The sequence below is a fragment of the Leopardus geoffroyi genome, chromosome C2 (assembly GCF_018350155.1).
Source record: "Leopardus geoffroyi isolate Oge1 chromosome C2, O.geoffroyi_Oge1_pat1.0, whole genome shotgun sequence".
Taxonomy (NCBI): domain Eukaryota; kingdom Metazoa; phylum Chordata; class Mammalia; order Carnivora; family Felidae; genus Leopardus; species Leopardus geoffroyi.
Window position 1 is genome coordinate 120,878,725 of NC_059333.1, and position 27,786 is coordinate 120,906,510.

Below are 27,786 nucleotides of genomic sequence, written 5' to 3' on the forward strand. Positions count from 1 at the left end.
TGACCCCAAAATGAGGACTTCTTCTTGACCTTTGCTGTTGGGGGACAGAGGCTTAAGGGAGGTTCACTCCTAACCTGACCTCTGTTGTTAAAGGGGCAAACCCACACCAAAAGTGCTGGGTTCTCGCTGGCGCAGAAGCTGGAGACGTCTCATCACCCCTGATGATGTAGGGTAGGAAGTTTAGGGGAGATATGTCTCACTCCCCTACCTTGCTACCATATTGGATGTTCAATATTGCTACTGTTCTAATCAAACACAAGATAAGATTTGGAGAATAAGAACATGCAGGTCCAATTTTTTAACTCTTAGTGCAGGAAGACTTTACAGCATTCCATCTCAAAAATCATCAGGGAGGAGAAGGTTTCCCCTAACTAAATATATCAAGATATAGTAGGGAAAAAAAGATACCCATCTAGGTGTCCCTTGTTTGGGGGGCGGGGGGAGGGCGGGTGGAAGGAGACAGCATTGCTTGGCTTGATCTTTTAATGTACCAGAAATATACTCCTCTCTATCACCCCCAATCCTCATCACGCAACACAGGACCACACTCATACACTTACACACGTGAAAAACTAACCTGAAAAATCACATGTAAAAAAATGAAAACAGCTAACATCACCCAAAAAACTTACATTTGAGTTATTAAATAATTTCTCTCTTCTAAACATAGTATAAAAATAGTGATTTTTCTTAAAAAACTAAGTTATAATCGATAGATTCATATTGGGAGTCTTTGGCCTTTTGCCTGACCTGTCAGAGGAAATCAGTGTGGATCTAAGGACATAGCTATCACTCAGTATGGTTGATGCAAGTAGGATTGCTTTAGACCCACACATTTCTTCAGATGACTAGACTAGTTACCTCACTCATCTATATAGCCTGCCAAAATCACCCTCTGTTTTATAGATTCCAGAAATCTCCCCAGCTGGGAGCAAGTAATTTCATCCAATTTGAATTTCTTTTTAAAGTAGTATGTCACAAACTCCCAGTGTTGGCAAAGGTGTGGTGACATACCCATCCCCCACATCACAGAAACTCTATAATGATACATTTTTGGAAAGACAGTTGGCAATATGAGCTTTAAAGTGTTTATGTTCTCTGACCCAATAATTCCATATCTGAGAATAATCCAAAAAAATTTTGAAGGAATGAAAACAAAAGTATTATGCATAGTGATATTCATCACAGCATTACTGAGAATAGAAAAAGCAACAACTCAAGTTTCTAACAACAGGGCCTTGGCAAACTACAGTAAAGGATTGTTTGTGGCCACTAAAGTCATATTTTCTAAAAGTTGATAACCTGCAAAGCAAGGTCCATGTGGTGCTCCCTTCCTGGAATGTACACCTCCAACCGAAAGACCAAGCAGCTGCAGAACACTGGAGCTGTGATCATCTGGGTGGGTAGCCTGGCCAGATTGCCCACCGCTGGATTCTGGCTCCCTCAGCCCACTGCTTTCTCCTGTCCTGCTGATTCCCACATTTGGCTCACCAGCTACACTGTCAATTCTCAGAGATTCCATAGGCTTCCACTGAATTCCTTTTTGCTTAACTTCGCTAGAGATGTCCTCTGTTGTTTGTGCCAAAGGACACTGACACATCTAACTAACCCATTAATCAGATCATCAGACTCTGAAAAATAGTTGCCCAATTACAGCTTGAAAGTGTTTTCCAGAGTCTTTCCAGTAGAACTTTAGCCTTCTGAGATCAGATAAGTTGGGGGAATATGACATAATGTCTCCTGCCTGGGGATACAGAGTACATAGTCTCAGTCCTTTATGAGAAGTTCTGCTGAAAAAGCCTATTAGCCTAGTGTTTCCAATTTACTTGACCACATGACTCTTTTTTTCTAAGTAACACCTGGTTTCACTGTGCAGGGCAGTAGGTAGCAGGAGCAGTGGCCGGCAGCACACCGAATATATGAAGGAATGCTTATGCAGTCTTCACAATTTATCAGTTCCTCATCTACCAGCCAGAGAGCGACAGGGATGCTCTGTCGTGATGTAGCCAGCTTGGTTTAAGAGAGGCCAAGTGAAGTTAATCTTACGGTGAATACTGAGCCTCTGTTGGGGGAAAAGAAATCACAAGATCCAAGAACATGATGAGAGGAGAGGCTGAATTATTTATCAGGGAGCTGCTGTTTGCTTGGGGCGATGCTAGATACTTTACTTATAAGACCATTTAATCTCCACAGCCAAGAACCTCCTAACTGGTCTCCCTGCTTCTCCCCTTGCTCCTCTCCCATTCTCCCTGCTCAGTGACCAGAGTGAGCTTCTGAAACGACATCAGGTCACCCCCTTGCTTAAACTGTCAAGTTCCACTGAACCTCATCTCATGCCACACCTTCCTTTCCTCACTGCCCTCAAGCCACGCTGACTGCTTTCCTCAAGTGCCTTTCCATTCCTCAACACACCACCATTGTTCCCGCTTAAAAGTTCCATACTGGCAGCTCCCTTGGCCCAGAGCACTCAGTGCCTTATCTTCACATAGCTAGCTCCATGTTATTATTCAGCTCAGCTCCCAATGTTAGTGCCATTGGGAGGCCCTCTTTGACTACCCTATCTATGAAAGTACCTCTCACCTTTTCTATCTCACCACTGTGTTTTTCAGTCCATTTTACTATCTGAAATTATCTTGATTTTTTTTTTTTCTTTTTGGTCTGACTCTCCCACTAGTATGTAAATTCCAAAAGACCTTGTCTGTGCTATCCATCACCTTATATCCCCAGGACCTAGAACAGTGCCTGGTGCATAGTAAATGCTCAGTGTGTTGATGACCCCTGTAATCTGGATGGCATACTCATGCTGCAGATGAGGAAATGGGCTCAAAATGCCCTGGTTAAGCATCTTGACCAAGGCCACACAGCTGGAAAGTGATCAGAACCCATGCTTTGCAATGACGGTAGCCTGAAAGGAGTCTTTGGAGTCCAGTTATTATGTTGTATGGCTGGCCAAGTCCTGCTGGGTCACACAATACAAAGAACTAGGTTTTCCAGGAAGCACTCACCTTCTGTGAACTTTGTGCCTGTCAAGCCCTATAGGAAATAATCTAGATTTATTAAATATAATCAAGGTTAGGGGCGCCTGGGTGGCTCAATTGGTTGAGCGTCCGACTTCAGCTCGGGTCATGGTCTCATGGTTTGTGGGTTCAAGCCCCACATGGGGCTATGTGCTGACAGCTCAGAGCCTGGAGCCTGCTTCAGATTCTGTGTCTTACCCTCAGACTGTCCCTCCCCTGCTCATCCACTGTCTCTGTCTGTCCCTCAAAAATAAACATAAAAAAATTAAAAAAATTAAAAAATAAAAAAAAGATGATCAAGGTTAGAAATTCATTTTTAGAAATCAGATTCTACCCAAAATATCCAAAGAGCTCTAAGGTCCTAAGGTTTGACAACTGGACACATTCATACAGGAGATTATGGAAGTGATTACATCTAATATTTCATGCCCTTGCTCCTTGCATTGGGCAGTGGTTTGGTCAAAGGTAAGGATCTGTACAAATTAATCAGAGAGAAGTCACTTTAGCCCAAATCAGGCATGTTATCATATTTACTTTGTTGTCTGCAACACATTCTGCAAGGAAAGAACTAAAAGCTTCAGAGAAAGTGGGGAGGTCAATCAGAGGAGGTAAGGAGGGCAGGGGAAGTCCTCTATTTCTGCCAAAAGCATATTATATTCTCCTCCATTTTCATCAAAATGTTCTGTTTCTGGGGCACCTAGGTGGCTCAGTTGGTTAAGCATTTTACTCTTGACTTTTGCTCAGGTCATGATCTCACAGCTCATGAGTTCAAGCCCTAAGGAGCCTGCTTGGGATTCTCTCTCTCCTCTGTCCCTCCCCTGCTAGAGCTCTCTCTCTCTCAAAATAAAGTTTTTGTTATTTTTTTTTTAAATGGGGGGGGGAGGTCCTGTTTCAATAGAGGTAAACCATCTGCCACACAGACACAAGAAGCTTTGCAAAGTCAAGGACCTTTGGACCCCCAATGGGTGCATATAAGGACACAAAGAGGTGTAGGCATTAGTGTACTCAGGCACTAAAAATAGCTTGAAGGGTTTTTTTTCTACAATCCAAGTTATATAAGGATGTATGAGGTTCAAGCAAAGCTATGAGGAGGTGGTGATCTGTGTAGCTCAGTACTTTGAATTCCACTGTGATAGGCTACGGCACTTAAAGAGAATCATTTGCACTCTCCACTGGATAGGACAATTATCAGTGTATGTGCCATATAAGATGATAAACTGTTCTAAACAGATCTAGATAGGTGAATTCTGCGCCTTACCACTAATAGTATTATAAGCTCTGAAATATATAGTAGACAGAGTAATTATTTATCTCAGCACCAAAACTTTCTCTCCTTCATACATTGTTAGTCATGGCTTTATTATACAACAAAGTTAAGAATATACTAGGTTTCATTACAAAGTATATGCAAATAAAGGATATTCTGAGAGGTTTTGACAATTTCTACATTGAGTCAGGAGAACAAACAGGTAAACAAATCATTCCCTGCTTAAAGACTTTCGCTAACGTACACCTGCTCTTTAAGTAAAATAAAACATGCTTTTAGAGAGATCAATGCAGAATTAAACCAGTATTTTTAGAAGTTGATGCCTCTTAAGAAGTACTTGATGAGTGATATTTCTGCTTGGTGGCACTTACACATATACAGTACTTGGCACAGAGCTGAACATGCTGTAGATTTTTCTAGGGAGGACACATTCTTAAAATAAGATGGGATGTATAAGAAATTGTGGCTAAGCACCCGATGAAATAGCACCTGAGGGTACACATAATACGTGATTTTGAAATTTAGAGTTGACATTCACATTAGCTGAATGTTGTGATTGGAGAATATAGATAAAAAATCTACTTAGATCACCATTTGAGTTTTGATACCTCACTATACCCTGTGAGGAAGACCTATATTAGACCCAAATAGTTTACTTTTCCAGAAGTAAGTGAACAGTTTGACAGCTCTTTTACTACAATGCTAGCATGGCCAAAAACCATCTGAAACTCATTTTCCTAAATGCTCTTAATAAACCGCTCACACCCGTTGGCTATTGCAATGCCATAAAACAAAATATGCTGAAACAAGAAAAATCATCTAATAGCACTTCATGGAATAGGACTATTTAGCTGCTAAGGTAGCCAACATATAGTGAGGTGCTTATTCTTTTCAATTTCAATGCTTCCGCTTTATGGAGGATCAAATAGTGTTTTGAATCAAAGTTTTGCTCTTCCGGCTTCATGTTTGTGTAAGTCGCAAGAACTCTGAAGAGTTTTACAAATGTCCTGAGGACATTACTACAAAGCCATTATTTCTGAGCAGAATTTAAAGTGTCATTTCCTTTTCAAATTCTTTATCATTTCAGCTTTCCAGTCTAAAGGGTATTTTTAGGGTACATTACTTATTTCTGCATAATCTGAAAATACCAACTGTAACATACACATATACACAAAATACAAGAGTTCAATTCTCCTCACATCACTAACCTTAGTCTTCTCTCAGGATACCCTTCTCTGTCCATTCATCTTGTGAAAATTCCCACATTGCAGCTCAGTTCTGTTAATGTGATTTTTTTTTTTTTTTTTACTTTGAACTTGGGCAAAAATTCTAGTGCTTCATCATATTTCATACTGTTCTCTATGTTCCTTCACCATATACCCTATTTAAGTTGTTCACAATTAAGTGTTCCTTTATGGGCTTTCTCTCAGAAACTTTTGTCATGGAACTCTACAATAATAAATGACAACTAATAAAAACTATTTTTAAAAATCTAGTTAATAAAAATATTAAGGTGGGAGGAGCCAACATGGCAGAACAGCATGGAAGTTTTTTGTGTGTCTCCCATCCATGAAATACAGCCAGACCAACACTAAACCATCCTGCACACCTAAAAAACTGATCTGAGGATTAACACGACAATCTGCACCACCTGAATCACACAATTCAGCAGGTACTCGGCACGGAGATGTGAACTGGGGGAGAGAGAAGCCACAGAGGGCAAGGAGCTGTTTTTGCGTGCAGAGAGAGGACTGAGATGGGGGGAAGTGGGGAAATGGGAAAAGCACCCCCCCCCCAAAAGCAGCTGAGAGAAAGTGGAAAAGCGGAAACAGCCGCAGGGACTGAACAAAAAAGGGAGAAAGGAGAAAGAAGAGGGTTTAAATTCCATTAAGACTCTATAAATAGGGGGATCACAGAGTCTGAAACTCCATAGCTCGATACCTGGCGGTGCTCTGGTGACAAGGGTGAATCCCCAGGAGCAGAGTGAAGTCTGGAGGTCTTGGGGCCACGGGGAGAGCCAGTTCCCCTGCTGGGAGGACAGCTGGTAGAGGCTGTGTGATTCCCCCAAAGACAAAGGCCCCAGTGGACCCGGGAGAACAATCACATGCACTGGTGCTGGAACAAGGTCGTTAAGGGTGAAGCCTGGTGCCAGATGCGTGTTGTGATTTTCCATAATCCCTGAAACGCTGCTGCTATATGACCGCGTAAACTTCTTCTGGGGCGGGCTGGCACCCAGCCTCAGGTTCTGGGCATCAGCAGCAGCATAGTCTCGCAAACGTTCCTGGGCGCAGCCAGCACCCGGTCATTTCCAGCAGAGGGACAGAACGGGTCAAAGCCATAGTCCCTCAGAAATAAGGGGTCAGGAAAAACAGCCACATCTGAGATAAAACTCAGGAGGGAGGTTCTACCTGGTGCTTGGTCACAGACAGTGTAAAAGCGGGGAGTGGACGGAATCCGAAGACAAAGGACTGGTACGCGATTGCTGATTGGGAAGAACAGAGTTCCGATACTAGAGTTTGAACAGCTGGGTGACTCCATTTTCGCCGAACGCGCGCACACGCGTGCGCACACACACTGACGAGCACCACAATAATCCACCCCAATAAGCAAGGCAGTGCCATCTAGTGGAGAATGGAGCCATTACACTAAGCCCCACCCAACTGGGCTAACCTTGCTCTTCAGGAACACAAGTCTCTCCACCTGCTTAGTTTATGGACTATAAAGCGTTTCACAGTTTGACTTCTAGGGGAAAATGAAGTGATTTCAGTCATATTTCAATCTGTTTGCCAGTCCATATATTCAGTTTTTCTTTTTTTTCTTTTTTCTCTTTTTTGTTTCTTTTTGTTTTCATGAATACAGAAAGATAAAAAATTCATTTTTATTTTCAATTTGTATTAAAAATATTTTTAAATATTTTTCTACTATATATTGTTTTTTACTTTTGTGTAAATTTTTTCAAATACTATTTTACTTCCATCATTTCATTTTATTCTACTTCGGTGTACTCATTTTTTCAAATTTTCAGACAATTTCCTTTTTTTCTTTCCTCTTTTTTCTCTAATCTATCAAGCCCCTTTCAACACCCAGACAAAAACACACCTAGGATCTAGCATCATTTATGTGTGTGTGTTTTTAATTTTTTAATTTTAGTATTTTTTTTTAATTTTAATTTTAATTTTTTTTACCTCATTAATTCCTTTTCTCCCTTCAAAATGACAAAATGAAGGAATTCACCCCAAAAGAAAGAGCAGGAAGAAATGACAGCCAGGGACATAACCAACACAGATACAAGCAAGATGTCTGAACCAGAATTTAGAATCACGATAATAAGAATACTAGCTGGAGTCGAAAATAGATTAGAATCCCTTTCTGCAGAGATAAAAGAAGTAAAAAATAGAATGAAATTAAAAATGCTATAACTGAGCTGCAATCACGGATGGATGCCGTGGCAGCAAGGATGGATGAGGCAGAACAATCAGCAATATAGAGGACAAACTTATAGAGAATAATGAAGCACAAAAAAAGAGGGAGATGAAGGCAAAAGAGCACGATTTAAGAATTAGAGAAATCAGTGACTCATTAAAAAGGAACATCAGAATCATAGGGGTCCCAGAAGAGGAAGAGAGAGAAATAGGGGTAGAGGGTTATGTGAGTAAATCATAGCAGAAAACTTTCCTAACCTGGGGAAAGACACAGATATCAAAATCCAGGAAGCACAGAGGACCCCCATTAGATTTAACAAAAACTGACCATCAACAAGGCATATCATAGTCAAATTCACAAAATACTCAGACAAGGAGAAAATCATGAAAGCAGCAAGGGAAAAAAAGTCCCTAACCTACAAGGGAAGACAGATGAGGTTTGCAGCAGACCCATGCACAGAAACTTGGCAGGCCAGAAAGGAGTGGCAGGATATATTCAATGTGCTGAATCAGAAAAATATGTAACCAAGAATTCTTTATCCAGCAAGGTTGTCATTCAAAATAGAAGGAGAGAGAAAAAGTTTCCCAGACAAACAAAAATTAAAGGAGTTTGTGATCACTAAACCAACCCTGCAAGAAATTTTAAGGGGGACTCTCTGAAGGGAGAAAAGATGAAAGAAAAAATCAAACAAACAAATAAAGACCAAAAGCAACAAAGACTAGAAAGGAAGAGAAATACCACCAGAAACTCCAACTCTGCAAGCAACATAATGGCAATAAATTCGTATCTTTTAGTACTTACTTTAATCGTCAATGGACTCAATGCTCCTATCAAAAGACCTAGGGTAACAGAATGGATAAGAAAACGAGATCCATCTATATGCTGTTTACAAGAGACCCACTTTAGACCTAAAGACAACTTCAGATTGAAAGTAAGGGGATGGAGAACCATCTATCATGCTAACGGCCAACAAAAAAAGCCAAGTAGCCATACTTATATCAGACAATCTAGACTTTAAAATAAAGACTGTTAACGAGATGAAGAAGGGCATTATATCATAATTAAGGGGTCTATCTACCAAGAAGACCTAACAATTGTAAACATTTATGCACCAAATGTGACAGCACCCAAATATGTAAATCAATTAATCACAAACATAAAGAAACTCATCAATAGTAATACCATAATAGTAGGGGACTTCAACACCCCACTCACAGCAATGGAGAGATCATGTAATCAAAAAACCAACAAGGAAACAATGGCTTTGAATGACACACTGGACCAGATGGACTTAACAGATATATTCAGAACATTTCACCCTAAAGCAGCAGAATATACATTCTTCTCCAGTGCACATGGTACTTTCTCCAGAACAGGCCACATACTGGGACACAAATCAGCCCTCAATGAGTACAAAAAGGTCGAGATCTTACCGTGCATATTTTCAGACCACAACGCTATGAAACTCAAAATCAACCACAAGAAAAAATTTGGAAAGGTAACAAATACTTGGAGACTGAAGAACATCCTACTAAAGAATGAATGGGCTAACCAAAAAGTTAAAGAGGAAATTAAAAAGTTCATGGAAGCCAATGAAAATGATAACACCACAACCCAAAACCTCTGGGACACAGCAAAGGAGGTTTTAAGAGGAAAGTATATACCAATTCAGGCCTTCCTAAAGAAGGAAGAAAGATCTGATACACAACCTAATCTTACGCCTTAAGGAGCTGGTAAAAGAATAGCAAATAAAACCCAAAACCAGAAGACAAAAAGTAATAAAGAGTAGAGCAGAAATTAATCTATTGAAATCATAAAAAAAAAACAAACAAAAAACAAAAAACAAAAACAGAACAGATCAATGAAACCAGAAGCTGGTTCTTTGAAAGAATTAACAAAATTGATAAGCCACTAGTCAGTGTGATCAAAAAGAAAAAGGAAAGGACCCAAAAAAATAAAATCAAGAATGAAAGAGGAGAGATCACAACCAACACAGCAGAAGTAAAAACAATAATAAGAGAATATTATGAGCAATTATATGCCAACAAAATGGGCAATCTGGAAGAAACGGAAAAATTTCTAGAAACACATACACTACCAAAACTGAAACAGGAAGAAATAGAAAATTTGAACAGAACCATAACCAGTAAGGAAATTGAATTAGTAATCAAAAATCTCCCAAAAAGCAAGAGTCCAGGGCCAGGTGGCTTTCCAGGGGAATTCTACCAAACATTTCAGGAAGACTTAACACCTATTCTCTTGAAGCTGTTCCAAAAAATAGAAATGGAAGGAAAACTTCCAAACTCTTTCTATGAAGCCAGCATTACCTTGATTCCAAAACCAGACAGAGACCCCACTAAAAGGAGAACTATAGACCAATTTCCCTGATGAACATGGATGCAAAAATCCTCAATAAGATATTAACCAACCGGATCCAACGATACATTAAAAAAATTATTTCACCACAACCAAGTGGGATTTATACCTGGGATGCAGGGCTGCTTCAGTATCTGCAAAACAATCAGTGTGATTCACCACATCAATAAAAGGAAGGACAAGAACCATATGATCCTCTCAGTAGATGCAGAGAAAGCACTTGACAAAATACAGCATCCTTTCTTGATAAAAACCCTCAAGAAAGTAGGGACAGAAGGAGCATACCTCAAGATCATAAAAGCCATATATGAATGACCCAACACCAATACCATCCTCAATGGGGAAAAACTGAGAGCTTTCCCCTAAGGTCAGGAACAAGACAGGGATGTCCACTCTTGCCACATTATTCAACATAGTATTGGAAGTCTTAGCCTCTGCAATCTGACAACACAAAGAAATAAAAGGCATCCAAATCAGCCAGGATGAGGTCAAACTTTCACTCTTCGCAGATGACACGATAGTCTATATGGAAACTCCAAAAGATTCCACAAAAAAAAACTGCTAGAACTGAGTCATGAATTCAGCAAAGTTGTAGGACATAAAATCAATGCACAGAAATCAGTTGCATTCCTATACACCAACAATGAAGCCACAGAAAGAGAAATCAAGGAATCGATCCCATTTACAGTTGCACCAAAAACCGTAAGATATCCAGGAATAAATCTAACCAAAGAGGTGAAAAATCTATACACTGAAAACTTTAGAAAGCTTATAAAAGAAACTGAAGACACAAAAAAGTGGAAAAATATTCCACGCACCTGGATAGGAAGAACAAATATTGTTAAAATGTCAATAGTATCCAAAGCAATCTACATATTCAATGCAATCCCTATCAAAGTAACACCAGCATTCTTCACAGAGCTAGAACAAACAATCCTAAAATTTGTATGGAACCAGAAAAGACCCCGAATAACCAAAGCAATCTTGAAAAAAGAAAACCGAAGCGGAAGGCATCACAATCCCGGACTTCAAACTGTACTACAAAGCTGTAATCTGGGGCGCCTGGGTGGCTCAGTCGGTTAAGCATCCGACTTCGGCTCAGGTTGTGATCTCACAGTCCGTGAGTTCCAGCCCCGCGTCGGGCTCTGTGCTGACAGCTCAGAGCCTGGAGCCTGTTTCAGATTCTGTGTCTCCCTCTCTCTGACCCTCCCCCGTTCATGCTCTGTCTCTCTCTGTCTCAAAAATAAATAAACGTTAAAAAAAAAATTTTTTTTTAATTTAAAAAATTAAAAAAAAAAAAGCTGTAATCAGCAAGACAATATGGTACTGGCACAAAAACAGATACTCAGATCAATGGAACAGAATAGAGAACCCAGAAATGGACCCGCAAACATATGGCCAACTAATCTTTGACAAAGCAGGAAAGACTACCCAATGGAATGAAGAGTCTCTTCAGCAAGGGGTGCTGGGAAAACTGGACAGCAACATGCAGAAGAATGAAACTGGGCCACTTTCTTACACCATACACAAAAATAAACTCAAAATGGATTAACACCTCAATGTAAGACAGGAAGCCATCAAAATCCTCAAGGAGAAAGCAGGCAAAAAACTCTTTGATCTTGGCCGCAGCAACTTCTTACTCAACACATCTCCAGAGGCAAGGGAAACAAAAGCAAAAATGAACTATTGAGACCTCATCAAAATAAAAAGCTTCTGCACAGCGATGGAAACAATCAGGAAAACTAAAAGGCAACTGACAGAATGGGAGAAGATATTTGTAAACGACAAATTAGATAAAGGGTTAGTATCCAAAATCTGTAAAGAACTTATCAAACTCAACACCCAAAAAACAAGTAATCCAGTGAAAAAAATGGGCAAAAGACATGAATAGACACTTCTCCAAAGGAGACATCCAGATGGCCAACTGACACATGAAAAAATGTGCAGCATCACTCATCAGGGAAATACAAATCAAAACCACAAAGAGATACCACCTCACACCTGTCAGAATAGCTAACATTAACAACTCAGGCAACAACAGGTGTTGGTGAGGATGTGGACAAAGAGGATCTCTTTTGCACTGTTGGTGGGAATGCAAGCTGGTGCAGTCACTGTGGAAAACAGTAGGGAGCTTCCTCAAAAAATTAAAAATAGAACTACCCTATGACCCAGCAATTGCACTACTAGGCATTTATCCAAGAGATACAGGTATGCTGTTTTGAAGGCACCCCAATGTTTATAGCAGCACTATCAACAGTAGCCAAAGTATGCAAAGAGCCCAAATGTCCATTGATGGATGAATGGATAAAGAGATGTGGTATATATACCTAATGGAGTAGTACTAGGCAATCAAAAAGAATGAATCTTACCATTTGCAACTACGTGGATGGAACTAGAGGGTATTATGCTATGCAAAATTAGTCAGAGAAAGACAAATATCCTATGACTTTGCTCATATGAGGACTTTAAGACACAGAACAGGGGCGCCTGGGTGGCGCAGTCGGTTAAGCGTCCGACTTCAGCCAGGTCACGATCTCGCGGTCCGGGAGTTCGAGCCCCGCGTCAGGCTCTGGGCTGATGGCTCAGAGCCTGGAGCCTGTTTCCGATTCTGTGTCTCCCTCTCTCTCTGCCCCTCCCCCGTTCATGCTCTGTCTCTCTGTGTCCCAAAAATAAATAAACGTTGAAAAAAAAAAAAATTTAAAAAAAAAAAAAAAAAAAAGACACAGAACAGGTGAGCATAAAGACAGGGAAGCAAAAATAATATAAAAACAGGGAGGCGGACAAAACATAAGAGACTCTTAAACACGGAGAACAAACAGAGGGTTACTGGAGGGGTTGTAGGAGGGGGAATTGGCTTAATGGGTAAGGGGCATTAAGAAATCTACTGAAATCATTGTGCACCATGTGCTAGCTAACTAACTTGGATGTAAATTTAAAAAGTTAAATTAAACTAAAAAAAAAAGCTGCTGTAACAGAAAAAAATAAAATAAAAATAAAAATATTAAGAATTAAATGCCTGTAATACTGGGACAGAATATATACGGATATTCAGTGTGCAATAAAGCAATGTATATCCCCAATGTAAGTTTATAAAACGTATTACACTGCTATGGAATTACAGTATAACTCTATTTTTAGTTAAGATGTTCCCATCATTAGTTTTCAAATACGGTTATTAATTTTAAATACCACTGTATAAGTATGTGTCAGTGATTTACATGTGATTTCACGTTTACAATAAACACCCAAGGTCAGTACCCATTTTGTGAGAAAATTAGATTCCGAAATATCACACAGCTAGTAATGGTGAATAGCTGGGAATTCCAGTCCAAATAGGACTCCACAGCCCAGGCTCTTCCTCCCCTTCCACACTAGGCCTTGCCACATCTCATTTAAAAATCAAAAAGCAAGTTCCTTACTGTAAACAGTTTGAAGCTCTGCATTTTCTTAGGGCCAAATAAAAGAAACGAGAATAGAGTTTTTCTTCTTTCCTTTGTGGCAAATGAATATCCAATCCAAAAACTGCATTTACTACATGCCAAAGTTTTAGTTTCCTTTTCAGCAGGCAGTAAGAAAAAAAAAAAAAAAAAAAAAGCATTTGAGTATGGTAATTACTATTAATACACTACAATTTCAAAATCACATGGCTTGCTTTGAAAGCATACTTTGTACCCCATGCTATGAAATGTTGATGTGAAATTATACATAACCATTAAAGAGAACACAGCACAAAAAGTGGTAAAAATGGTAAAGAAAGTGATATGGAAATAGCTGGCATATATACTTGGTATTACTTGTTTTCTTTTGAAGTTTTTACTCAAAATAGAAAATGCTAATGTGCCATTTGGGGAAAATCCTTTTCAAATTCTGTAAGGAAACAGAGAAACTTTAAAGAAAAAGTAGGTTTTAAAAAAAGAACCAATGCACAAGCTACCACATGGATGAACCTTGAGGACATTATACTAAGTGAATTATGCCAGTCACAGAAAGACAAATACTGTATGATTCCACTTATTTGAGGTATCTGGAGTAGTCAGTGATACTCCCAGAAATAAAAAGAAAATAGGGGATGAGGAGGACATGAGGAGTTAATTGTTCAATTTTCAATTTTGTAAAATGAAGTTATGGAGACTGCTTGCACAATGTGAATACACTGAACACAACTGGATTATACACCTAAAAATAGTTAAGATGGTAAATTTTGTTATATTTTACCACAATTAAAACATTTTTAAGTCTTAAAAGAAACCAATGGATTATTTTTAGTGTACTAATGATATTGTGACTACGTTGTTTTAAAAACAAAACATTCAGTCAGAGATACATACTAACAAGGTGATACTTGGGATGTTCATTCTACAATTTTGTATGTTTGAAACCTTTCCCCCCGTGAAATAAAATGAACAAAATAACTCTTCAAAGCAAGGGGAACAATAAAATTTCCTAATCAAGAGAATCATCTATCATAAAAATATTTTATTATAGTTTAAACATGTAAGATGTAACATTTTAGCTACAACTGATAAATGTGACACATCACTTATTTCACTTGAAAGAAAGCTGCTGAAAACCAGCTATGGTTTAGTGAGCTTGCATTAGAAAAACTACATGGAGAAAATTACATGAACAGGCTAAAGTTTGCTATGAAAACAATGTTTTTTTATTAAAGTAATTAAAAGTCAAAAAACAACAACAAAGGGAAATTCCACAACCTTTGCAACTATATAATCTTTATGTAGAAAAACTATAAAGTGACAGTCTGGAAAGCAGCTCCACAATAAACTTAATCCTTACATCAAGAGTAACTAAATTATGGAATCAGTTCACCCAAAAGAAAAGGTCTTGCTATAAAATATTTCAGCTGAGCTGATTTCAACTAGATTATTCTCATTCCTGAAAAATTGTCTTTCCTGATATTTCAAATCAGCAGAGATGTAACGTACAAGAGCCTGTTGAAGTAAAAGGATAAAACAAATATTCCAAGCACAATTACATGTGAAAATGAATGAGGGCATTTTATCTATAGATCTACAAAACTATATAAATAATCAGTTATACACATAACCCATTTACACTGAAGCTCCATGAGGTGGTACTGAATAAACACTGAGGCGTTGAATTTTCAACAATGGAACATGGCTCACTCTGAACAGCAGCACATTCCCACCTTTTAGTCTAGCATCACAACACTTCCCCTGGGATTTGTATTTGTGTATTTTCTGAGTCCTGGGAAGCTGACAACAAAAATAAAGAAAAAAAGCAAAATGACAAGAAATGAAATACCCCCTAAAATTTGCCTAAAATCTACATGTGAAATATGAAGAAATCAAGCACTTTGTGAGTTTTTAGTCACGTGTTCTTTTAAACTTGTACTAGTGTCTTCATTAGTATCTGTGCTGAATTTCCTGTAATTAGTTTTTCCATTAAAGTGAAAGAGGAAAACAACAAAGAAAAAAAGCTCTTATTTTGTAAATGTACAGTCTTAGAATAGCGTTACTATTTATTTTTAAAACAACCTTCTCTGTTGAAGAAATCACACTGATGTGGTCATCAGAATAGCCGAGGTCACTTTGGCAATACAGCGATTTATTTGCTCTCATTTTTTAATAATCATAATGATAGACTATTATGGCCATAAAACTTTTCACAATCTATATGATCATGAAGGCAAATGTGTAGAGAACATGTCTAATATACTTAAATCGATTGGAACTTCTTAAAAATATTTTCAAGAATATTAAATTTTGGGGATAAAATACAGAAGTCACAAGCAAAGTCATTGCTTTAATTGGGATACTTTAATTGGGATAAAAATCTCAGGGTTAGCTCACGAATGGTCTGTAACAAAGAAAAATTAGGTCAGCGTAATCTCTGCAAACTTTAGCAGAAAAGCCAAAAACATTCTAAGCATCATAAAAGAGCTTTTTGTTGTTTTAGTCTTTAATCTCTAACTTCTCAACATTTATAGTTTAGAAATGCCCATATGCTTGCTAATGGTAATAAGGAAATACAATGTCAAAGAAAAGATTCACAAACATGATCCTTTTCAATCATAGGTCTCTCTTTGGTAAGAAACAGACCACCATTTATTTGTGTGTTTTCTCTCAGGGTAGGAGAAGGAGATTAAATGGTATTAAACTGGTAAGAAATCCCCGTGTATAAATGTTATTAGGATCGAAGGTAAAGAGATTAAGCCTTTATAAGAAGAGTAGGATCTTCTTTATAAAAAGAGTAGGTAACTCTTACTTGTAGCTATGACAGAGCATCATAACCATCTATTACAGAGCAGGAACAGTGTATTTCCTGCAACTTGTATAGAAAGCCACCCTACAAACCTGTGGAAATTTTGCTGTCTAATGAAGAGTGTTCTTTAGATAGGAAACAGATGAATAATATGCTATTTAAAAAATGGTAAACTATCTCCCCCGCTAAGAATTTACCAATTTATGATCCTATTAAACTTTCATAGAAATGAAGAATTAAACAGGCTTACTCTAGATATTTTCTCATTAAGTAAAATTGGAAATAACCTATGTAACAATACCATTTGCAATTCCAGGAAAAAAAAATCCAATCCCATCTAATACACACATTTAGCAAACTTACAGAATACATATTCTATCAAGCCTAAGCAATCCCCTCCCCCAACACACCCAAAAGAATATTTGCTGTATCTGGATCCAAATTAAAGGGACTGCAAACTTCCATTGCAGTAGGAAAACTACTACAAATAAGCACCCAAAACTGACGTAACAATTTCTACTCACTCCTCCTTCCCCAGGGTATTTTTTTTTTTTTTAAAGAGAAAAAAATAAACACTCCTTGTAACTTGGCTGGGAAAATCATAACCTGACCAATTACTTATAAAACTATACTAGATACCAACTAATAATGGAATGCCCAAATCACTAGCAACTCAACATTATTGTTATATTTGCAGAAAAAAGCAATATATAAATTTCCCTTCTCCCAGGCAATGAACAGAGGAGAAAAAAATGTGTTGCTTTTAAAATGGCTATATTTGTAGGTTTTTAAAAACCAGCACCAAATGTTCATGTTTAATTATTCTGAGCAACATTTAGGAATTAACATTCCCTAACATTATGGACAAACAAAAGAGTGAACAGTAAGGGAGTAACTTTCAAGCAATATTGCATGTTGACAAGAACCATTAAGTAAAACAATCTGATTGGCTCTTTTCTAAAGCTGTATTTTAAGGTTGCCCAGTTTGGAAACAGCATACCTCACTGCTCAGCTAATATACCTACTCCTCAAACCATTGGTATAGCTTATTTTATAACTAGGCAACAGTAAGTAAAACAACTGGAAAATACAGTTTTAAAATCTAACTCAAAACAATCCATTATTAGAACAGTTTTCTACTCTATGAAGGAGGGAAAATATCAAACCACTGCATAAAGTGTCTAAATAAAAAACTGAAAAATTCACAAATTGTAGTAGTGTCAGTTCAAGTCTACATAACCCTTTATTATATATTTATAGCAATATTATGATCAACATTACACAAGTTTCCTTATTTCTTCCTCATACTGCAGCAATTATTCCCATTGTATATAGATTTTAACTCTGCAAATTGCTTAAATCAACTTTGCACAATGAATTTACAAGCTATTGGATGTTAAGTTTCCTGAAAACTATTTTACTTTTAAGTATTACCTAAAGCTAAACCTAAAATTCAATTCTTAAAAAAACAAAACAAAAAACTAAGGTGCTTTAAACAGAACTTTGTAGAAATACATGAATACAAGCATTTGAAAGGTAATCTACAGAGGGCTATATAAAAGGGCATTTATTATACAAAAAACTTCTACGGCCAACTCTTGTTAGAAAATTTCTTTTATAAATAAACTTCTTTCATGATAGAAGATGAGTCAAAAGATGGAGATTTAATTTTCCCCTAAAAATAAGTAGTTGCTCAGGACATAGGCTGAGTATACTGAAATCGTATTGCTTCTTTGAAAAAAGAAAAAATATTGTAGCCAGGCATTCCATTAACAAAAAAGACCATGCCACCTTTACCTAGTCTTTTGATCTCTGGGTACTAGTATTATCCAAGATAACCTCATCGAAGTTGGTTGGCAAGCCTACCAAATAGGAGTCTCAGGTCCCTTAATTTTCATAGTCGTCTTAGTAAATATAAAACTTTAGCTACTTGAACAATGGAGCTTATAAAGTGCATTAAGTATAAGAAACACAACAGAAGTGCTAAACTCAGTAGGACTTTAAGGGACTTGATGTCACCAATGGGGCAAAAAAACAACATTATAGTTTTCTGTTCAGATTTTATTTGAAATCTAATTCAAATTGTCAAAGCTACAAAAGGGGGGAAGACATCTGTATTATTTTTGCTAAGTCACAACATCCTAAAACAAAATACTACTACTGCCAGCAGATCCATTATACACATTTCTGATGAAATTCATTAGCACAATAAAAATTTCATCTTGAGAAACAGCCACAATGAAAGTAATTTATACAATATAAAACAATGACAGGTCTACAGATGTAGTTACTCATGAGTTTACACATGCATTCACAAACAAATAAACAAAAAATCCAGGAATGCTCTTTCATTTGATTTTTTGTTTTTGTTTTTTTTAAAAAAACAGACCATTCAGGCACAAAACAAAATTGCATTTCCAATAAGTGACAGCATCTTAAAGATTTATGTCAGTGTTTGTTTTTCTTTGACTTTTTATGAGACCTGTGTGGAGATCGGGACTGAGATCTGGATTTCTTCCCTGACTTTTTAGGGGATCTAGACCGTGATCGCCTAGACCTTTTAGGTGTCCTGGAACCAGATGGTGATCTGTGGAAACAAATGAAAACAATTTATCAAAGTACTCATGTGATCAAAATGGACCGTCCTTCAATTACCTAAAATGATCTTTAACAGAGCACAAAGTCAGAAATAAAACAGCTTGTAAACTTCCCAAATTTACACTTTGCCTACTTTACAGAAACACACATACACACAAGTTTGCACCTCCGGTGTGCAGCACCCATGATTATCAGTGGTGCGCTTGCTTACGAAGACAAAATCTTGAGCCCCACCACTGTTCTATTTAATCAAAATCCCAAGAGGTAAGGACTGGGAATTTGCATTTTTAACAAGCTCCCCAGGTTACTAATATACCCCCAAAGTCTGAACCTCTAAATCTACAAGATAAAGTTCAAAATGGCATCTAAAATCATTCACACAATTTTTAAAGCATAGCAGCTCTGCAGCCTATCTTCTTGAAGGAAAAGCACCAACTACTGCATATCGTTAAGGAAATCATTTAAGACACCATAATTCTGTACGCGCAGTTCATGAAGATTACCAAAACTAATAAATATACTTTATATGTATATATATATGCAAGTACCACTTAGAAAAGGAGAAACATATCTCTTTTATAAAGAATTTACTAAAAATGGTTACAATAATAAAGTTTTAGGACATAAAGCAGTTTTAGTTCACAGGAAAATTCCACTATGTAACACCAAATGAACCATTTTTCTTCTTCTTTCTTAACCATTTTTCTAGAACTACAAGGAAAAGAAGTATGTAACACACTAAAACTACACACTGAAGAATGGTATTTAATTCCACAAGTCTCTACCCAAGAACTTGCTAATAAGACGCAGGGGCAGGAGGAAGGGGGTAATGTATTTTTCTTTCAGCCTTGACAAAATCAAAGAATATTCTATAGAAACTGAAGAACAAAATGAAAAGTAAAGCAGCTACCCCTAGTCCACAGAGAACACTGGATGTAATGTTTAAAATTCTTGGCTGGTCTTTACTTGTTGGAAGCCTTCTTATGCTTTAAGTCATTATGAGACTGGGGTGGGGAGGTGGGAAGGAATAATCTAAAATGAAAGTATACTTCTCTGGTTTTCTAACACCCTTTAAAAAAATGGCTGCCAGCCAAATTATTTTCAAAAGCTGGTAAAATGACAAGGAAACCGGCATTTGAAATATTACCAAAAAATTAACCGCATTTACCTTTTGGCCTTTTTGCTAACATCTCTAGGAGAATCTTTGTGAGATGACCTGGACCGTGAACTCTCTTTATGAGATCTTTCTGAACGCTCTGATCGCTCCGATTTGGGTGAAGGGGATTTCACTCGTCTACCACTGCTACTTCGAGATGGGCTAGGGGATGTGCTGTGTCGCCTCTTCCTATGGAACAAAGCCCCCAAAACATTACATAAGTGAACAAAGGATCAAGTATTCATTTTCCTTCTACTGAATTAGCGATTTATTCCTATCAGTTTATACTAACTTTATTTTCACTTAACCTTATTAATGTTATTTTCCAACAACATTCAAAGCCCTTTATAAAGAATATCTTAAAGATAGGTTCATCAACATGGATGGAACTAGGGTGTATTATGCTAAGCAAAGTAAGTCAGTCAGAGAAAGATAAATGTCATGTGATTTCACTCATGTGGAATTTAAGAAACAAAACAGATGAACATTGGGGAAAGGAAGGAAAAACAAGATAAAAACAGAGAGGGAGGAAAATCATAAGAGACTCTTAAATACAGAGAAATGAGGGTTGCTAGAGGGGAGGTGGGGGCGGATGGGCTAAAATGGGTGATGAGCATTAAGGAGGGCACTTGTTGGGATGAACCCTGGGTGTTAGATATAAGTGATGAATCACTAAATTCTGCTCCTGAAACCATTATTGCACTATATGTTAATTAGCGTGGATTTAAATAAAATTATAAATTAATTAAATATAGGTTGATCAAAACAAATACTGAACTCAACTAAGTTCAATTGTCTTTTTCTATGAGACACTGGAACAATGGATAAAATTTCATTAAGGTCTCTGATGAGGTGTTTTTTAAACACTTTACTTATTTATTCATTCATTCATTTTTAAAGTTTATTTATTCTGAGCAGGGCTTGAACCCACAAACCATGAGATCATTAAATGTTAGTTCTCCAATCTTGAAACTTATTGTGGTTATATAAGAAAATGGGGCATCATGTTGGCAAGTTACTTTTTTTTTTTTTTTTAATGTTAATTTATTTTTGAGAGAGAGAGACAGAGAGACAGAGACAGAGCATGAGCTGGGGAAGGGGCAGAGAGAGGGAGACACAGAATCCAAAGCAGGCTCCAGGCTCTGAGCTGTCAGCACAGAGACGGATGTGGGGCTCGAACTCACAAGCCGCAAGATCATGACCTGAGCCAAAGTCGGATGCTCAACCGACTGAGCCATCCAGGAACCCCAGAAAGTTACTCTTAAATGGTTGGGAGGAGGGGAAAGGAAGGGGAAAAAAAATAAAGCAAAAGTAGAAATATTTCAACATTTGGAGAGTGTGCGTGAAGGATATCTGGGAATTCTTTATACTATCCTTGCAACTTTTCTATGAATCAAAAAATGTATCAAAAAAATAAATACAAGACAAACAAATGGTAAATTTAGCATTTAACCAATTAGTATACCTATGTTATTTGTAACTATCTGTAGAGTAAGCCAGAATTTTTTAAATTTACATTCACTTGGTTTTTATTAGGAAAATCTCAGTTCTGTTACTAAAGCAATTTTCTCTATTAAATGAGACATTTAGGAACTGAAAGTAAAATAAAAACTAAAAGAGAAGTGATTTTGATTAGAATGAAGACTTAAAATGAGGAGCAAGTCCCTATGGTCCATGTACACAAACTCCTTTTAGACAGGATTGGGAGATTCAAGTTTTCAAAGGCAGCAGCCTCAACTCAGAAGAAATGCTTATACCAGAGACAACAAGCAAGATATAGCAAGCTGTTTAGTTATTTAAGCCTTAGGTCTGATACCTAATACGGTAACTGAATTCTTGCACTTAACTAAGGCTAAGGTACCATACGACCCACGTAGAGGGATGATGTCCCAGTTAGCTAAGCCAAGTGCCAGCTAACTGCCCCATTTCTCAGCTAATTCCGCCTCCTGCAGGCAGGAGCCAAACACATTTATCATGAAAAAATACTTTTCTAGTTTGTTGGCATCGGTGATGAAAACATTACAAAATGAAACACCATTTCAAAACTTGAAACCAGCATAGGAACTGAGTGAGAAATGTTATACCTTTCTTTCCTTGTTGGAGTACATTCATCTTTCTCCTTCTTGTCTTTGGATCGAGATTCCAATTTTTCTTTATCCTTTTTATCTCTTTCTCGTTCTCTTTCTAATTCTTTCTCTTTCTCCTGTTTTATTTTTTTTAAAGAAAGAATAGTCATTAAAAAATACCAATCTGGGTTAATCTCATTTATGCAACAATATTTTAACCACTTTTTAAAATAACTACTGAAGGTACAATGCCATTTTTTAAAAAATACCTACTCTTCCAGGAAAAGTAGTCATTTCTTCTTACACTGAGTGAAAATACTAATACCAGTGACAGCAGCTAAACGGTTGAATTCCTACCACAGACCAATTGCTAAACAACTTGCCATATACCATTTCATGTAACACTTCAAAACAGAAAATAGAAATTTGCTATTACCCTCATTCTAAAGATGAAAAATGACACTCAGAAAGGTTAAGTACCATGCTCATAGTCATAATGGATGGAGAAGTCAGGATCTGAGTCTAAGCTCTACAGCCAGTGCTCTTAACTACTCCCTCTGTCCCTCCACTTAAAAAAAAAAACAAAACAAAAAAAAACAAGGAAAAAGGTAAGAGACTGGCCTTTCTATCTTAGACTACAATAGTCAGCAGCATTCCTACAGCAAGTTGATTTAATCAAAGGAGAGCTCTTTCCAAGCAAAAGGCTTAAAAGGAAATATAGCTATTCACAATAATCATCCATCAGAAAATCTTAATTAGTAACAAGTACCATTTGTATTGGAAATTTTAAATCCTAACTTCTACAAGTACAAAATGACTATATGACTTTATATAAACCAGAAAGATGACCTATCTGCTTATCCCCACTGCTACTACTGCCACTTCTCACTTGAAATTATGACTTCTGTTGATAAAATAATTAAGGGAGTGGCTACAAACAATGAACCGACAAAGCCAACTTAGGTCTTCATTACCAGGCATTGAATCTCTCTATGATTTGTATGCATCAAGAAAGCTACCTGGTAACTGATAAAATGCCTATACCAGATGTTGCAAACATTTTCTACAAAGAGTCATAGAGTAAGTATTTTCTGCTCTATGGGCCACACAGGATCTCTGTCCCAAGTATTCAACTCTGTCATGATAGTCCAAAAGCTTGAAGGGGCATGGATGTGTTCCAACAAGCTGATTTATGATGAGGTGATGAGTCTGCTGACCCTCAGTATATACCTTGAAGAAACACATCCTTCTCTCCAATTACAATCATAGAATGCAGAGAGTAAAATGGTAATATAGGTATTACTACCATCAGGACCAGTGAGTATCTCAAAGTATAGTCTTAAATGCAGATCAAATCCCTGCCACCAACTCCACAGGGACTCTTGGGGTACAGATACATCTTTTTAAAAATCTCATTTTTCTTTTTTTGAAATACAACTAGAGTACAGATTTAAAAAGTGATGCTGAGGGGGCGCCTGGGTGGCTCAGTTGGTAAAGCATCCACCTTCAGCTCAGATCATGAACTCACAGTTCATGGGTTCGAGCCCCACGTCGGGCTCTGTGTTGACAGCCCAGACCTGGAGCCTGCTTTGGATTCTGTCTCTCTCTCTCTCGCTCTCTGTTCCTCCCCCACCTGCACTCTGTCTCTCTCTCTCTCTCAAAAATAAAGATTTTTAAAAATTAGAAAATGAATAAATAGACAGATAGATAGATAGATAGATAGTGATGCTGAGGACACTGTCTTCATCTGGTAATCTGTAGGATATATTTTCCTGATTGAAATACTTAAAATATTTTGAACAAGTGAATCCAATAAAAAAAGTAATTAAAATCCAATTTAAAAAGCAGCGATTATCTCACAGTCCTGCAAAATTGGGACTATCAACCTAGTTTCACAGAGAAAAGCAGGCCTCCGGGACTTGCCTGGGAGCACACAGCAAAAGGCGGCCCCAGGAGTGCACAGGTCTGTGTGGCACTGAAGCTACTTTACCATAGTGCTGCTCCTCTCACTGGTTCTACACCATTAACAGCTTTAGTGAGTCTAAGTTCTAGTGTTCTAGTCTAGCCTTTTCTTTTCTTTCTCTCTATATAGTCTTTTCTACAATGACAATCAAGGTAAAACTTAATAGCAGTCCCAATAAAATTCCTGGGTTCTTTCAACAATTAACAAATGGGCTTTCTTGTTCTAAATTCTCTGTATATCGCCACAATTTTTTTATGTACTCGAGTTCACCAATGAAGTATGTTACCCCTTGGTGTCCTTCTTTGTAAACAATGGAAAAGGAGTCCTAAATGAACGTCCCAAATTCTAAGTCCATCTTTATCTCTGTGCCACTTCTCAGGGGGTTGTTGGTGTTTTACTGTCACAAATGTTGGCACTTCATATAAGGTCTTCCAGCTTTGAAAGCATGGAATTTCTAGTCCACAGGTAGTATATCCAGAATAAAATGGTGCGCTATTGCTTTCAGACCCTTTCCCAAGTTGAAATGATTGCAAAACATCAAATTTCTAATGTTCCTGCCTACCAGTATTCAGCATTTGCACATCAAAGGATATAATTTGAGATATACTTTTCCTTTAGTGTACTAATATACCAAAATTCTAGGTAGTCAAACAAATTACTTCAGAAAATACGCATTACTGAGTACACTTATTCCTTACTCGTTGAAGAAGTTTATCTCTGTAGTGTTCTACTTGCTCCTGAAAGCTCTGGCCTGGTTTTTTAGGTCTTTTTCCAGATTCCAATTCATCCTGAAACTTCATAACTTTGAGCTGTGAAATAAGACATTTTAAAAATAAATCTTTTCATCATTATAGCTTTCAAGCAGTGCTTTGGTCCTTTAAAAAATTCCTTTTTTCTTTGAAATAAATGTGTAAAAAGGAAAAATATAAGCACAGCAAAGCAATATCTGATTGGGACTCAGTCAAAATATAACATCAACATAAAGCTCCCTTATCTGAAGACCATTTGGCAGACAAGCCCAACCATGCAGGATTCAAGCAATCAGGCATGGGCCCACAGGCTCTCTGCACAGCCACATGAGAGGACTCAAAAACCATGAACTATATATAGTTCAGACCCTTAAGAACCTTATTATCTTAGAAGAACTTATTATCTCAACACAACGATAATGAATTTGCTATCTGGCTCCCCAAATGTGAGAGGCAAGGGTGCTATACAGGCAAGCATACTTCCAACAAGATATGACAGCCAGCAGGACACAAGATATTTTTTTTAAAGCATTCTTTACAGTTCATGTAGGACCAAACACAGAACTACAGAATTTGAATGTTTCACTCTATTTATAGTACAATGTAATCACTGAATACCAAGACATCAAGGAAAGGTTAAATCATATCAGAATATACTTAAGATAGTAAGAATATGTACTAATAAAAAAAATCAGAAACACTTCCATTTCTTGTAATTTATACACAAGCAGAAAACCATTTGTATAAAACATCCAATACAGCATTGTGTGTATGTATAATATATATTCCACACTTTAATTATGTTAATACAGTTATACAGTAACACATATATATTTGTATGTACACATATATAAAAATGTTTTATTACATAAAGATATCTATATATAACCTTATTAAACGAAGGGAGAACAAGTAAGATGAAATACATGAGGACTCAGGCTGTTGGAGGTGGAACTGGAAAGCACATGGATCCACCGGTTGCAGCGTCAAACCTGCCCACCCTATGTCATCCGAAGAGGGGAAGAAAACACTCTGGCCTGACAGGATTATTGTATATGCAAACATCTTAACCTATTTTACTGAGCACTGATAGGTCCTTTAAATTTTTTTTTTTTTTCAACGTTTATTCATTTTTGGGACAGAGAGAGACAGAGCATGAACGGGGGAGGGGCAGAGAGAGAGGGAGACACAGAATCGGAAACAGGCTCCAGGCTCTGAGCCATCAGCCCAGAGCCCGACGCGGGGCTCGAACTCACGGACCGCGAGATCGTGACCTGGCTGAAGTCGGACGCTTAACCGACTGCGCCACCCAGGCGCCCCTGATAGGTCCTTTAAATGAACTAAACACTACTATAAATATTATGAGGCTTTCCCATAGAATGGGAACAAACTACAAAAACTTTCTTCCATTCAAAGTATTATTTTCACTATTTTTGACTTCATGAACATTTCTCATAAATTCCCCAATTTTTGCCCTTTTTCTATCAGGGTAAATAGAACATCTTAAAACTATCCAGTAGTCTGTTTTGGCATTTAAACGGTATAACTTCATTATCAAGAAAATATATTTTTATTTAACTCCAGAAAGGCAGAGTTCAGTAAGTTTGGGAGGAGTTCTGAGAGTTAAGAAGGGGCATGTGCAACTTGGAAAAAAGAAACCACAGGTGGAGTGAGGTCACTGATATAGTCCCCTAAAAAATTTGACAACAAGGGCGCCCTAGCTGACTCAATTGGTTAAACACCCAACTCTTCATTTCGGCTCACAGTTCATGAGTTCAAGCCCCACACTGGGCTCCACAATGACAGTGCAGTGCCTGCTTGGGATTCTCTCCCTTCCTCTGTCTCTCCCCTGCTTGAGCTCCCCACCATCCCCTGAGTAAAAGAAATAATTTTTTTTAATTGGTAAAGATTGTATATAAAAAAATATATCCAACACGTTAACTCTGAAAATCCCCCCTCTTCACTTATTACAGACAGTATACTGATTCTGTGTAAGGTTAAAATGAAATACTTTCCCTGTTAACAGTTACTTTGGCTTAATGATATCTGAGAAAGAGTGGGGCAAAAACTTGTACCAGCCCAACAGTGATTAGAGAACTGGAAATAAGGTAATTACTATGGTGGGAATTATAAATTAGTAAGAGGAACAGTGCTGATACATAGCAGACATCCAAAATACTGTTAAATCAATGGACAAAGTATTAAAATACACTCTCAGATATACTTCTGAGACTCTGGACTGACTGCTACACTAACATTTACTACTGGGAATGTTTCATCACCTTGAAACAAGGAATAAGGAAGGTTCCCATTACAATACCCTTCCCTCTGATAGGTCTCCTTTTGGTAATTAAAAAAAAAAAAAAAAAGGCATTAAAAAGGACAGGGGACTGAGGGAGGGAAAAGTCAGGTTGAGATAGTTTGGACTCATTCCCATAAGTTTTTCCCCCTTCTTACTGCTAAGTCTCACTTAATGTCTACTCTCCCCACTGAAATAAAATGCAGATGTAACCTAAAGGTACCAGAAAATAGCTCACTTTTCCTCGTTACATACTATGTTCACTCAAATGTAATAATTTTATAATGCCAGTGTAATCAATATCTTCAAAAGATCTCCCATGTGCCAGGCACTGGATTTATGATGATGAACAGACAACAGACATGGTTCTTTCCCCTCATGTAAACCAGCACCTAGTAGGGACTAGAAACATTAAACAAGCAAGCTAAAACAAAATAAAACACACACCACAGTACATGTAAAATAACGAGAGAGATAAATAGGGAGAAGTAAGCAAATGCACAAGTGTAAGAAAAGGATAGCAGGAGAGAAGAAATGCTTGAACTAAGAGGTCTGTAGGAAGTCAGCTGTTATGAAGGTTTCTAGGCACCGAGTAAATGACCAAAGGAATGATGCCAAGAGGGAGCCTA

General features: G+C 37.5%; 1 protein-coding gene and 1 long non-coding RNA gene across 4 annotated transcripts in view; one reads left to right on the forward strand and one right to left on the reverse strand.

Moving 5' to 3' along the window:
* Positions 1-14,720: 14,720 nt before the first annotated feature.
* Positions 14,721-27,786, reverse strand: part of LOC123611459 (U2 snRNP associated SURP domain containing) — a 55,474-nt gene continuing 42,408 nt past the window's right edge. For all 3 annotated transcript variants that reach the window (XM_045503395.1, XM_045503394.1, XM_045503396.1), the window contains 4 exons: positions 24,808-24,918; positions 22,165-22,283; positions 20,093-20,269; positions 14,721-18,913 (listed from right to left, as the gene is read on the reverse strand). In XM_045503395.1, coding sequence (XP_045359351.1) covers positions 18,775-18,913; positions 20,093-20,269; positions 22,165-22,283; positions 24,808-24,918 — 546 coding nt within the window. In that variant the 3' untranslated portion in view covers positions 14,721-18,774. The remainder of the gene's footprint in view (positions 18,914-20,092; positions 20,270-22,164; positions 22,284-24,807; positions 24,919-27,786) is intronic.
* LOC123611461 lies at positions 25,852-26,251 on the forward strand. The gene is made up of 2 exons (XR_006718682.1): positions 25,852-25,951; positions 26,185-26,251. It is a non-coding gene; the product is annotated as an uncharacterized LOC123611461 (long non-coding RNA).